This window comes from Tasmannia lanceolata, unplaced genomic scaffold (genome assembly GCF_043159265.1).
Source record: "Tasmannia lanceolata isolate RefF3 unplaced genomic scaffold, GAP_Taslan_0.1 ptg000037l, whole genome shotgun sequence".
In the NCBI taxonomy this organism is placed as follows: Eukaryota; Viridiplantae; Streptophyta; class Magnoliopsida; order Canellales; family Winteraceae; genus Tasmannia; species Tasmannia lanceolata.
In genome coordinates this window covers 40,541,078-40,555,820 of record NW_027518714.1, presented here as the reverse complement: position 1 = coordinate 40,555,820, position 14,743 = coordinate 40,541,078, and the positions used below count along the sequence as shown (strand labels likewise).

Genomic DNA, 14,743 nt, shown 5'->3' with positions numbered 1-14,743 from the left:
TTTTGCGACAGGTAGATGGGAATCGATTGACAATTATAAAAAAGAAAAGTGCCACTATATTGCGGGATATGATAAAATTTAAATCGAAATTTGGTAAAGGCGTAAGATTCAGGGTATACAAAAGGGATCCTGTTAGATTCTGGTTGGATCCATGGTGTGACTCTAGACCGTTGTCGGATATATTTCCAGATTTGTTTGTGGTTGCAACACCTAAAGATGTTGTGGTCAGGGATTGCTTTACTCGCAGTGAGAATGGGGTGGTTTAGGCACTGATGTTTAGAAGGGACTTTTTTGACATAGAGCTTGAGTTAATGAACAGGTTGTTGGTTTTATTGGAAAAGATCTACATCAATCGTTCTAGCTCGGATAAAAGAATTTGGATCTGGGACTCGGGATGGACTTCTCTATTAAATCCTTCAATCATCACCTAGTGCCTCATGCTGTATCTTTCAAAGTAGCCAAGGTATGGAGCATACAAGCACCACCCAAGGTGCAAGCCTTTGCATGGACGGCTATTATGGAGAGAATTCAGGCAGTGGATTTCCTACGAAAGAGGAATATTATAATTGTTTATCACTGCGCCCTTTGCATAGAGGAGGGGGAATCTGTGGATCACTTACTCCTGCATTGCAAGGTAGCAAGAGAGGTATGGAACATGTTGGTATCTAGATTTGGTGTACCATGGGTTTTTCGGGCAAAGCTATCAGAACTATTTGAACATTGGGAGTGGTGTCTATGGAAAGGTAAGGGTGAAATTCTGTGGAGTATTTCCTTTCTAGCTATAATATGGGTGCTAGAAGGAAAGAAATGCTAGGGTCTTCAAAGGATACTCCAGGAGGCCCTCTTTCCTTTTCAACGAAGCTGTTGCGCTCATCATCTCCTAGGTGAGACTCACCCCCAGCTTTGCTTTTGTATTAGCCTTTGATTTGTGGCATGGTTGGCTGATGATATGCAATGGAGATAGGGGAAGTCCGAAGGTGGATCAAGTATGGGAACCACTTGCACATGGTTTTTGAAATTTAACTTTGATGCATCTAGTATGGGGAATCCTGGACCATTTGGTATTGGAGGGGTATTAAGAGATGATCAAGGGAGGGTTGTATGGGCATTCTTAGGTCCCATTGGGATCTCGAATGCAAATGAGACGGAGGTTCGAGCCAAAGATGGAGTCTATAGGGAGAGATTAGAACAGTTTGACTATCTCCCCGCTTGAGATTCCGGTTTTTTTTATCACTGTACAGTTTATGTTTATTTTTATCTTGTATTTTCTTGGGACTTTTGTCCGTTTCTTATTATATTATCTATTTGCCCTTTCAAAAAAAAAGAGTTTTTGGTTAGACTACGGAGTGCAGAGACCAAAGAATCTTGGCCATCCTCGTAGGCTCCGGGCTGCGTCAGGGAAGATTGGTCATTGTATTTTCTTATACTTCTATTGACTTTATTGTTCTACCCATGCGCAAGAACACATGTCACTTGATGTTTGATGTGATTAAGCCATTATGGAAGGTTTTGTTGCTTTTGTGATGGTTTCTAAGTATGTATTTTTTATTATTCTAGCGTTTCCCAAAGTTCCATCTTAAAATTTCATCATTTGCATATGTTTTTTTAATGATTAAAAAATTTCATCATTTGTATATGTTTCCATATGTTTCCGTGATTTTACAAGATTTCCACTGAAACCGAAATGTTTCCGTTTCTGTTCCGACCGAAACCGACACTGAAACTAAAATTTACAACCTTGCCAAATACCATACTCACCGAATACACAGGAAGTAGCCACTGCCTACCACTTGACCTGATTATTTTTCACTTATTAACAGTTGAGAAAATCAACAATTTTCACAACTTATGTAATTCCATGGGTTCTATATTTGTTTCACAAAATTTTCCCAACAAGATTACATGTCAGACTGCAAACATGTTGAAATATATCAATTGCATATATCATGAGACATATCAAATGCATAAATAATGAGTAAATATTACCAACATAAAACATAACTAGCGTCTTCTTTCAATTCCTGTGTCAAGATGCATTCCATACAATTAAAGAAGCTCCAATACAAGTGAATCTGTGAAAAGGCCAAGTCTTTCAAGCTTCAACATACCCTATATCTCTTTAGATTGTAGTTTTCCCAAGTAATTCTAGACTTATAATTCTCCCTATTTAAGTAGAGAAGTTCTGAAACATGCATGACTTTAATTAGAAACCCACTTTAGCAGTTAATCTGAATACCAACTACGCTATAATAAGAATTTCAAAAATTTCCAGTCACAAACATTTATTGATGGTGAGACAGTGAGCAAGCATACCAGTGTTTCGTAGAACAGCCTAGCACATTTTGTTCTGGTATTCCCTTCCAGAACTCTGGTCAAACTTAGCATTCCCTTCTGTTTTTGTTCCTTCCCACCTATGAAGTTGTTATGCAGATAGTTTGCCACTGCCCTGCAAATTCACAGTCCCGTGGGAGATGACTATGAGCATAATGAGAAGAATTTGGACCCATCATTAAACAGAAAAACCAGAAGAAGCTCCATCCACCTTACCTGGTTCTAGTCGACCATCTATCTGAGATACAATATGAGACTAGATGAGAATATTTCATGGAAAAAAAAAACCAACCATTCTAACACAACAAAAATTAATAAACGTGGACCCCCGAAAAAGAAAGGCAGAAAAAAATAAAAGCTGGTAGGACTTACTTTGGTCGTGAGAGCCTTCATTAGAACTAACCTCCTGCATAGAGAAACAATGTTTTGGTACTATCAGAAAAATTAGCCTAATCATGAAGGAGTAGGGAAGAAGATAGATATTTATATATCTTTGCTAATAAGCAAGGATGAATATAAAATTTATATATTGTTCTGTCTATCATCAGACTTTCTCACAATAAAAACTTAAGTATCTTTGAAAAGATATAAGTTGCTAATCTTTTCCACGCTTAGTTAATTTACTCTGCCTTTTAGGTAACATTGGACCGGCGGCATTGGCGGAGTGATTAGAGACTACATAGGAAGGGTGAGATAAGCATACTGTGGTCCTTAGAGCATAAATGAATTTATGAAGGCATAGCCTTCGCCATTAGAGTTCTTATAACCCAATTCCCAGGTCAATATGTGATAGAGGTCGATTCTCTAAAGCTGATTAGGTAGGAGAACAAAGGCAAAAGGTGTCCTTGGTGATTGAGGGTCCCATTGAAGACTGGATTCTAAATTTAGTGTTTCAACACATGCAGCATGAAGCCAGTTTACAGGACAGAATCATACTAAAGAGGGAACAGTTAGGGAGGGCCTCAGATTAGGTAACTAATTTCCATTTCATGAATGACCATCTCGGTCATGTTAAGGACATCCATTACATAGCTTTCTGACGCAGGGGCAGATAGGGACAGCAGAAGTTTTAGGGGTCAAGGGAAAGAAATGCTAAGGAAAATGGCTACTAAAGGGTAGAAAGAGACACTTCAAAGGGATTAACAGGTAAATGAAACTAATGGAAATTATTAATTGAAGGGTAGGTTGTTCTAGAGGGAATCCGAAGGGATATTTGGTTGAAGGTAAAAGGTGGTTCGTGGGTTGACAGTGGTTGAAGGTTGTTAAAGAAAGAAAGAAGGGAGTTCTTGAATTGTTTTCAAGAATAAAGTATTTACGAAATTAAAGACGGGTGAATTGAGTATGGGCAAGAAGGGGCCGGTTTTGACGAAGGGAATCTTGGTGTTTTTAAAGAATTTGCGTGTTGGTAGTTAATGAATCAAGAAAGGTGGGTTCAAGAAATAATAGGAGGTGAAAGTGTAATCGGTTAAAGGGTATCGTTATGGGGTTTCAAGAGAAGATGCAATCTATTTAATGGGGCTATGAGCTATTGAAAATAAAGGCTCAATAGATGGGCTGTGAGGTGTTGATGGAGTAAATAGAATAGGTATGGTATTTAAGGGACTGTTAATCGATTGAAATTTTAAGGGAGAGATAGTTGTAGGTGGCGTCTAACGGAAAGGGTTGCATTAGGCAATTTAGGGTGGCTGAATTTTAATGCGAAAGACAGACGGGCTGAGTTTAAAGGGGTAGCTGGTTAGACGACAAAAAGGGAGGGATTTTAGGGACTGATTTCACTAGAAACAAAGGGAAAAGGGCTGGTTTTGAGATCAAACAAAACACGGAGAAAGGAGGCTTACCTCCATCAATGGTGATAAGCAGCTCCTTCGAAACCCGGCCAAAATAAGTAGCGGGTGGCTTGATTTTCCGGCGACCAGCGAGACTTCAATGGCGGGACAATTCTGAAGGACAAATCGAGAGACCAAAATTATAGATTTTATTAATCAAAAGATGTAAAAAACTAGTTACAATGAAGTCTATTTATAGACTTTGCAAAGGAATCCTACTACTAGACGATAGAAATCAAAAGAGTAAAATATCTCTAACTTCCCTAAAATCTCTCTACAATTCCTACAAATCCTAAAAACACTTTTTCCAACTCAATCTTAATTTTGTCCAAGTCAATCTCTAAAATTTGGCAAACTAAAAATACAAAAAATAACGAATAAAGAAAATAAACTAATTTAGGACTCTTGAAGCATAGTAATCAATGTGTGCCGTTGATTTGGACGTTATCTGATAATTATGATCTCAGGGTGATCTACCTCTAAAAAACATGATCCAACATTATGTCGGGATTGATTGACGATATGGATCGTCGGATTGATGATATGAGGTCATGGATAGCCCAATCAAAGATCTGACAATATTGGCCATTGATCTTCATGATCCTTCAAGATGCACTTGCATCATACACCCCTTCTTGAAAAGAACTCGACCTCAAGTTCAGATCAAGGGTGATATCCGGATGGGCAGCACCGATTTGAGTGGCCATAATAGACGCACACTTTTCTTCTAGCAAGGCAATGTCAGAGAGAGTCATTAATTGCATTTGCATGCAGTTGCACACATCATGGTTGTAGAGAATGCCATGGAGGTCATCAAGAGGAAGTGATTCAAATCCGGCATTGAGGGTGATTACCAACGTTTTATATTCTTCTCTAAGCCCGACGAGGATGCTAACAACTAAATCGGGCTCAGCAATGAGATAACTACAAAATGCAAGGTTATCAACCAGAGATTTAGCATTGTGAAGATGGTCACTCAGAGCAAGTGTTCTTTAAAAGGTGTTGAGTTGACGACAGAGATGTATGATATGAATTTGAGAGGGCGCGTAGAGCGTTTCCAATGTCCAAGGTTTTAAATTTTGACCGAAGTCCGAAATTTCGGGTTTCAGTCGAGACTGAAATCGAAATTGACCGAAATCGAAATTGGGTTAAATCGAAAAGTTAACAAATTTCGATCGAAATTTTGTTTTCCCCAAAATTTCGGGCGGAAATTTAAGGGATAACTCCAAAAAAAGCTGTGTTTTAATTATTATTTAATATTATCCCAAAATTTCAGCTGAAATTACTGAAATTTTGTACGGGATAAAATATAAAGTAAATTGATTTCAATAGATTTCAATGAAATTTCGAAATTTTGGCTGAAATTTCAACGCATTCCGAAACCAAAATTTAAAACCTTGCCAATGTTTACCAAACTGCTTATGAAGACGAGAGGCCGACTACATGTCATAATGGTCCTCCAGAGCAAGGTTTTAAATTTCGGTTTCGGGCCGAAATCATGTAAAAATATGATTATGATTTCGTTTTTTTTTTCATTGTGACCGAAATGTCTAAAATTTCGGTGGAAATTTTGGCTATTTTGGTGAATATTTCATAAATTTCAGTGGGAATTATAACATTTCGTGGACTTTTTTAAAATTTCGGTAGATCTATTTAAAATTTCGGTGGAAATTTTATAAAAAAGGCTAAAACCAAAATTTCAACTGAAATTTCAGTGACATTTCGGCGAAATTTCGGTGAAATTTTCGTTGAAATCTTGTAAAGAAACGACTTCATGTAAATTTCGTTTCGGTCACGGCCGAAACGAAATATTTCGGCCGAAATTTAAAACCATGCTCCAGAGAGAGATGATATAATCCAGTTGATGATCAATTGATCCTGATGAACCCATGTGTGATATACAGGGTTGACAGCAGGAGTACCATACCCGACTTACCTACGCGCGCCGCGCCCCCCCCCCAAAAAAAAAGAAAAGAAAAGAAAGAGTAGCACCATCACAAGAAGATGGTAGTTAGGGGTGCAAATTGGGTTGATTTTTTGGAATTCAGGTTGAGGTTTTACCTTAAAATTGGGTTGGGTTTGGGTTAATTCCAATGCATTTTTTAGCAAAATCCCAACCCGACCCGACCCAAGTTGCACCCCTAATGGTAGTAGTATCAGGGGGCTAATGGAGTCTCCAATGAACTGTTCAAAAAAATGATAAGAGTCTCTAATGGAGTCTCCAATGAACTGTTCAAAAAAATGATGGAGTCCCTGATGACAAATCCAAGGAGATAATGAACCCTAAGGATTGGAAGTGTTGAAGAGTGTGTTAGAGGGTAGTTTAGTCATTATATGTATTAGTGAGGAGTATTGTAGTCTTTGTACTCATGTTGCCCTAGTTGGGCCTATATATGCATCATATTACATGGGAGAGCTTCTTAGTGGAGAATCTCACCATCTTCTCCCTCACTCTTCTTCTTCTCCTCTCATCCTTATCTTCTAACATGATATCAAAGCTAAGATCCTAAGGGAAAGGAAAAGAAGAAGAGTTCTCCCATCTCTCTCTCTCTCTTGTGTTTCTCTCTCTGTTGCCGTAAATGAGAGAATGATCCTGAAGACGCGACGAGACAAGACGCGAGACGGGACACCCCAATCACACCATCTGCAGATGCGACGAGACTAGATGAACCCCTTTCTTTGTGGATTTTTTCCTCAAACCTAACTCTAGCCGCCCACTCCAATCTATCTTTTTGTTTTGGTTTTTTATCAATCCCCTCTTGTTGGGGTCATTCTAGTTCCCCATCATTTCTTTCTTTATAATTTAAATCCTTTCTTTTTTTCATATTTTGAGTCTCATCCCCCTTGTACTCCATCCCAATTCTTGTTCTATCCCTCTATATCCGTTGTTTCTTAAGTCGTTTGTGTTGATCTCAAAGGTGCACGCCAAGTGTCTGTTAAAATGTCCACGAGGGATATTGTGTGTTGAAGGTCGTGTTTTCATTGCAAGTTGAAGGCCTTCAGCCTCAACTTGAGCGGAAGTGGTGTAGCCCTCATGTAGTTCCATGGATGGAGTGTGTTGCATCCTTGTTTTGTTGTCTTGTTCTTTTCATAGTTTTCCATGTCTTATATTGATGTCAAAGGTGCACACTAAGTGTTTAATAAAATGTCTAAGAGAGGTGACGTGCCTTGAAAGTTTTTTTTTCTCGTTGCAAGTTGAAGGCATTTGGCCTTCAACTTGAGGGGGAGTGTTATCATGTAGTTGTGTTAGTATGTAGTTGTTGTAGTTATCTTTTCTTAGTGTTGTCTTGGTGTGGTCTTGTTATTGTTTTGTGGTTTTGGTGTTGCCTTCTTGTTGTCGTGGTGTTGTCTTTGTTGGTAGTCTTTTAGTTTGTTGTTTGGTTGTTGGTTTGTTGGTGGACAAGGGTTGGTTGGTTGGTTTTGGGGGGTTGGTTGTGGTGTGGTTAGTTGTTTGGTTTGTTGTTCGTGTGTGTTCATTGTTGGTTGGTTGTGTTTGTGGTTGGTTTGTGATCGTCATTAGTTGAGTTGGTTGGCTTGTTGTTGGTGATTGGCTAGTGTTTGGTTGGTGTTTGTTGGTTGTGGTCTGTTAGTTGGTTGGTTGATGATGGTTGTGGTGGTGGGCTGATTTTTTATCGCCTCTTTTGATCTATTGATCGCCGTTATTGGTGGATGTTGTTGATGCTTCTACATGGTGAGTGTAGTTGCTTTGCGTAGTGTTACGCCTTTGTTGTGGTTATAGTGGTTTGCGTTGCAATCTACTTTGTTGGGGCTATATGCCCGATCGTTAGCATTGCTTTTGGCCTTGTCGTTGTTGGGGCTATATGCCCGGTCGTTAGCATTGCTCTCAGCCGTCGTTATTGGGGCTATATGCCCGGTTGTTAGTGTTGCTCTCGGCCTTGTCGTTATTGGGGCTATATGCCATGTCGTTAGCGTTGCTTTCGGCCTTGTTGTTGTTGGGGCTATATACACGGTCGTTAGTGTTGCTTTCGACCCTATTGTTGTTTCTTCCAGGGGACGTGTTGTGTGGTTGTCGTTGGTTGGTTGTTGTGATGGGCTGATCTTTATATCGCCTTGTTGGTTGGTTGATCGTTCTTGGTTAGTTGGTGGTTCTTCTCATGGCGATGTTCTGTTCAGCGGATATCTTCTCATGGTGCTTCATCGTTGCTCATGTGCGCGCCTTTGGTGTCCTTATTTTGTTCGATGATCGTTGTTGTTTCCTATCGAAGCACCTCCATTCCTCGTTGGTATGCGGATTTGTTCGTCGTGCTTTGATTCATGGGGAGGCCCTATTGTGATCGCTCCCACCGTAGTGCTGCTTTAGGGGGAGCTGTTCATTTTTAGTGGTCGTTGATCTTGACGATTGTACTCTCATGGTGGCCGTTGTCTTTTATTATTATGCATTACATTATTTATTCACCACACCAGCTTGAGAGGGCGTGTTATACCAACCTGGCTGTGTGTGCGGGATTATTGCTTATTGTTTTTTTGTTGTATGGGTTTTGTAGGTGTTTGTATGGGTATTGTAGTTTTCTTCGTACCAAGCTAGAGTTCCACAGTGTATACATCCCGGCTTGAGGAGGAGTGTTGAAGAGTGTGTTAGAGGGTAGTTTAGTCATTATATGTATTAGTAAGGAGTATTGTAGTCTTTGTACTCATGTTACCCTAGTTGGGCCTATATATACATCATATTACATGGAAGAGCTCCTTAGTGGAGAATCTCACTATCTTCTCCCTCACTCTTCTTCTTCTTCTCCTCTCATCCTTATCTTCTAACAAGAAGGAACCGTGATTTTCATAGAAGGTACTTGGTGCGCTCAAGCTTGAGCGATCACATGATGGAGCCTGAGAAGAGTAAAGAGTTATTGAGATTGTGCAACTAGTAGAGGAGATGTGGCTACAGGATCATCCCCCATGCGGAGGGAGGAGGTGCTTGAGTTTAAAGGTAGATGAGCCATGTAATGCTAGGTATAGTTGTGGGATAGATTAAAGGTGAGATTGAGGGGGAGGGTAGAATGAGTAAAAGATAATAGGATTCACGTGGGATAGTATGGGGAAGTCGGGTGGCTAGTTGAATGAAACAAGAGGAAAAGGAGATGAAGAAAGTTCGATCTATAAGTTGATGAGAAGGGAAGACCTGGTTGGTGTGAAAAACCGCAGAAGCAAAGAAGAGAAGGATTCCACAACTATAGGATCTGATACCATGAAATCATATGTTGATTGAATAATTTGTCTCTCCTGCCATTTTTCATGGGAGAGCTTGAATATATAGAGAAGTATGAGATTACAAGTTTTGGGATTTCCCAGTTTATGCAAGGGAATAATTTGATATTTAAAATTATTTACATTTGTATGGAATTGTTGATTAGAAGGGGCAGCTGGCGTCAATCAATTTCTGACCATGATTGATGCCACTGGATTCCTTAACACTGACAATGCGACTCCATATTTAAGTTGTATGGACTTACAATAGAAATTGAATAAATATATTTTACCTCATTTATTAGATTCAGCTCAATATCCAGAAAATCAAGAGCAGATAGCTCCTCCTCACTTTCAATTGATTGTTCAAATCTCACTTCTTTTGGCTTGCTAGTTGTGGGAGCCTCTGAAGATGCCACTGGTGTCGAAGGATCAATAAGAGCTTGATGATCTGAAGATGTACTAGGTATTTCATATCCTGCATCATCTAAATTGGTGCAAGCCGGTGCAATGAAATGTTCATTCGTGAAGAGAGCCTTAAGAAGCAAAGACCTACCTGCTAGGAAAATGGATTGTAAGTACAAAAATTAATTATGCGACTTTGGAGATGGGACGAGCATCAAACAACTGCAACATAAATGATCGCCAACTCACAAAGAATCAAAGGCTCTGAAAAAATCTGGCATAGATTAGAGATTCTGTAGGATTTACAGGCATCCAGAGCTGTATGAGGAGCTTTCCTCCGTTTTTTTACCAAGCCACTTGCATCATGTAACCCCTGCCTCAATTTCCTGTAAAAAAGGAGATAGAATAACATGATTTCAGGTACTACGATACAAATGAAATGGACTAGTGTTGGAAAACACAGTTTGTCATACCTAACATTAATGTAACTTTGCTAATGCTCTCCTAATGAGATTGTGAACTCTTTAGCCAGCTTATGAAGGGAAGCGTTAGTAATGGGGCAATTTTTCTCCTTTTGTACGTTTTTTCGTTCTTTATAAAATCTTTAACATTATTGTCAAATTATTAAACAAAAAAAAAAAAAAAAAACAAGAAGGTTCTTCAGACAGTTCGTTAGTGCATTTCTCCTGCTCCTTTATATAAGGGAACTTTAACTTATATTTCAGTTGGCGGATTACCTTTTATGGAAGTTATGGGAAGTCCTATATGTTCTTTAGTAATTCCCTTGCTAGTTCATTTTATTTCACTTCCAGCTACGATTAAAACCCTAAGAGAGATACTGCAGGTAATCTACATTTTGCTATATTCTAATATTTATCATGGTTTTAAATTGCCACTGAACCCAGCATGAAATTGCAGAAATGTTTCCGTTTTCCATCCCCACAGAAATAATACCAAAAGCGAAAACGCATACAGAAATACAAGTCATACGTACATTAGGGGTATACTAATCAATATATCTGGCATAATTATATTTATATGAATTGCATGCGCAATGTGGTGTATGTATTATGTATACATTTTTATATGAATTATGAGTTTTTATATTTTGTGTGGGCGTGAAGTCCATTATTTTTCAAAAAATTCGGTGGGGCCCACTTTATAGGATGATCCGAACGGTTCATTTGACAGGCCACGATGTAAATAGGTTGTATCCTGTGGATCATCTCCATGGGATGTTCCTAACTCTCCGATCTATAGAGATTGATATAATCTGCAGTCCCTCTACAAATCGGAGTAGTGGGATCATCTTATGGAAACGATCTATGGGGGTAGAGCCTATTTACATTGTGGCCCGGCAGATGAACGGTTTGGATCATCATATGAAGTGGGCCCTGCAATACTTTTTGAAAAATACCAGACTTCACGCACACACCATATAAAATATCGTGAATTACATGCAAAATGTGGTATATACCAAGATATCAGAATGTGACAACGCATGTCGTTGAGGGTTCGATGTTATTAAACTATTATGGTATTGCTTATGTGATGGTTTCTAAGTGGGTATCCGTGCTTATTCAAGTATTTCCTGAAGTTTCATCTTAAAATTCTATCATTAATATACGGCTACGTGATTTTACAGGATTTTTACAGAATTTTCTAACCGAAACTGAAATGTTTCCATTTCAATGGCGACTTGAACCCAAACCGAAATTTAAAACCTTGATATTTATACAAAACCCAAGATCACAACAAGTACTCTGCAAAACAACTGAAGAGTAAAATAATTATAATGTTACCACCACTTACTCATTAGACAATATTGTGGTCTCATCAAAGGACCATTTTCTTTTCCTTGGCATCCGTTCTTGCTCTTTTATAGTCGGAGTAGGAATAACCATAAATTCAGGAATATTAGCCACTGCATCATAACAAATGTCGTCAAACTGGAGTCAAAATATATGATAACTTCAATTAGTTGCAATTAGTCAAAATATATAATAACCATAAATTCAGGGAAAGTAGAGGTGGTGGTTACAGGAATATATGGCATACACACATCATGAGTCTCATCCCCCTTGTACTCCATCCCAATTCTTTTAATTAGACAATATAGTGGTCTCTTCATAAGAGTAAGACCAGAGTGGATTTTAAAACATAATTTTAAATTTTTAACAATACTTCTAAATTATGGAAATGTCAGATATCCCACATTAGTCATATTCTAACATTCCAAAATTTGGTTAGTATTCAATGAATTTGTATGGAGTAATGAACCATATAGAGCATCTAAATAAATATTGACTGATAACATTCAAAAATGGGGAAAAAGAGAAGAAAAAGAAATGGACTACATGGAGCATCGAAACTAATCAAACATTGGACATAAATCAATTTCAACCCCCCCCCCCCTCCGGCACAAAAAAAAAAAAAAAACTAACTTTAAAACCACTGACAATTACAAAATTATATGCCATCATTTTTTGACCAAATGGTAAGGTTCGTGTGTTTTAAGACAGAGTTCATTCATAATATGGTAAAATGGGATTCAATCGGAATATCGAAATAAGAGAATCGTACGCTTTGAATAGCAAACCATTCAATTTAATAGCAGTTTTACCTAGAAATACACTGAAACTGTAATATTGTGTGTGTGTGTGTGTGTGTGCGTTGGGTGGGGGGGGTGTGGATATGCTAGCAACCATCGAAGAAGGCATTTCGCAGCTGGGCTGTTGCATTTTCATTTAATTCATCTGATGTGGCTGCTCTCACATGCAACAATCCAGGCGTGAAATGCCTTCTGCAATGGCCCCTAGCAAATCCCTATATCTAATATATATATATATATATAATAGATTAACTGCATTTTATATGTTTCGGACGTATGTACTTACTTTTGAGTGGCACTCATGGCATTGTTATATGTATATATATATATGAGGACAGTGAAGCTACACCGCCGGCTTAAAATACAATGGGCCCACATTGTTTTGGTGATCCAAAGAATTCATTTGATTGGCCCTCACATAGATAGGGTGTCCAGAAAAAATCAGCTCCATAGGATCATCCCAACCCTACGATTTGTGGAGGCAAAAATGAACGTGTAAAAACCTTCACAAATTTGTCCATTTTTGCCTCCACAGTTTGAAGGGTTGGGATGATCCTATGGAGCTGATTTTTGGTGGACACCCTATCTATGTGAGGGCCAATCAAATGAATGGTTTGGATCACCAAAACAATGTGGGCCCATTGTATTTTAAGCGGGCGGTGTAGCTAAGTTAGCTACACCGGCGGTGTAGCTTCACTTTCCTCTCTCTCTCTCTCTCTCTCTCTCTCTCTCTCTCTCTCTCTATATATATATATATATATATGCACCCTGACACAAGAAAATTTTATTCCACAATATTAGTAGTTAGATTACTATTTCAAAAGGTTTCAGCTGCCAACCTGAAGCATAAGTGAAGTCAGATTTCTCAGGAGTGCCAGCAGGTATTGTAATGTCTAGGTATCCTCCTGTAGGAACATGAGATTTTCCAATATCCGGAGGGGTCATGTCCTGTAATTTTATCTGCTCTCCATGATTACCCAGATCATCAGAATGTTCACTGAGGTCCAAAGATTCCACCTCCCCGCAAAAATTTTCATGGTCCAGACATTTTTCAGGAGGTGGCTGATTGTCTTGTAGCTTCTCCATGCTTGCTTCTAGGCCACTTATGTTATGCAAATCACTAATCTCCAGATCAATATCCATGGGGAAAGGTGAAAAAACTCTGCAAAAAAAATATTTATCAGCACTGCATCTTTATTGAGATCATACAAAAGAAAAGAAGATGGGACTTAATATACACACTCTTCTGCCAGTGTAAAGCCAGTTGAGCTAGATTCGCGATAAACTGTGCTCCCGCCACGATCATACCACATCTGTGCATAGATACTTACTTGAATTTCTGAGAAAGTTATTATGTGTAGCATGTGACTGCTGCTAAGGGTTAGTACGCATAACAATAGACAGCTAAACTCTATAAGAGGAGCAAGAAAGATCCTCCTGCTAGATGGTATTGGGAAGTTTCAACTTTCAAATCATGAGAGAAACTTGAATATAATTTGAGTTACACATGGAAAAAATATTCCATATCAAACATTGAGACAATGTGTCCAATACGGTGACATGATGATACTAGAAGATACATGAAAACTGTGTTGCATGGATTTGGATACGCGTGTTGGGATCTGACACAGATTCGAGGTGACAAAGATTCGGCAAACCCCAACAAACCCCAAAAAGTAAGATCAGTGGATTCGATAATTTTTATTTACTAAAATAAAATTTATATATATATATATATATATATATATATATATATATAGAGAGAGAGAGAGAGAGAGAGAGAGAAGTTTGTCTAGTCCGTCGACTAGAGAACCTTCTCTAGTCCGCCGACCAAAAACACAGTGGGCCCACATTGTTTGGATGATCCAAAGCATTCATTTGATGGGCCCTGACATAGATAGGGTGTGCCCAAAAAATCATCTCCATAGGATCATTCTAACCTTTCGATTTTGCAAGTTAAAAATGGACAGTGGAGGTTACAAACACACTGGCCCACGTTGTTTGGATGATCCAAAGCATTCATTTGATGGGCCCTGACAAAGATAGGGTGTGCCCAAAAAATCATCTCCATGGGATCAGCCTAACCCTTCGATTTGTGGAGGTTAAAATGGACACGTATAAACCTCCACAAATCTGTCCATTTTTAATCTCCACAAATCGAAGGGTTAGGATGATCCTATGGAGCTGATTTTTTGGGCACGCCCTATCTATGTCAGGGCCCATCAAATGAATGCTTTGGATCATCAAAATAATGTGGGCCCACTATGTTTTTGGTCGGCGGACAAGAGAAGGTTCTCTAGTCGACCGACTAGAGACACTTTTCTCTTATGTGTATATGTATGTGTGTCTGTATATATATATATCAGGAAAA

At 38.7% G+C, this 14,743-nt stretch overlaps 1 protein-coding gene across 3 annotated transcripts in view; it reads right to left on the bottom strand.

Moving 5' to 3' along the window:
* LOC143862321 (sister chromatid cohesion 1 protein 2-like) overlaps positions 1-14,743 on the bottom strand; it is a 57,332-nt gene that overhangs the window by 29,017 nt on the left and 13,572 nt on the right. Inside the window, exons 5-13 of one of the 3 annotated variants that reach the window (XM_077373344.1) lie at positions 13,615-13,685; positions 13,212-13,534; positions 11,574-11,685; positions 10,011-10,147; positions 9,650-9,915; positions 4,170-4,271; positions 2,704-2,737; positions 2,548-2,569; positions 2,314-2,446 (exon numbers count right to left, since the gene is read on the bottom strand). In XM_077373344.1, coding sequence (XP_077229459.1) covers positions 2,314-2,446; positions 2,548-2,569; positions 2,704-2,737; positions 4,170-4,271; positions 9,650-9,915; positions 10,011-10,147; positions 11,574-11,685; positions 13,212-13,534; positions 13,615-13,685 — 1,200 coding nt within the window. The remainder of the gene's footprint in view (positions 1-2,313; positions 2,447-2,547; positions 2,570-2,703; positions 2,738-4,169; positions 4,272-9,649; positions 9,916-10,010; positions 10,148-11,573; positions 11,686-13,211; positions 13,535-13,614; positions 13,686-14,743) is intronic. The other 2 variants (XM_077373345.1, XM_077373346.1) reach the window with 2 other exon arrangements.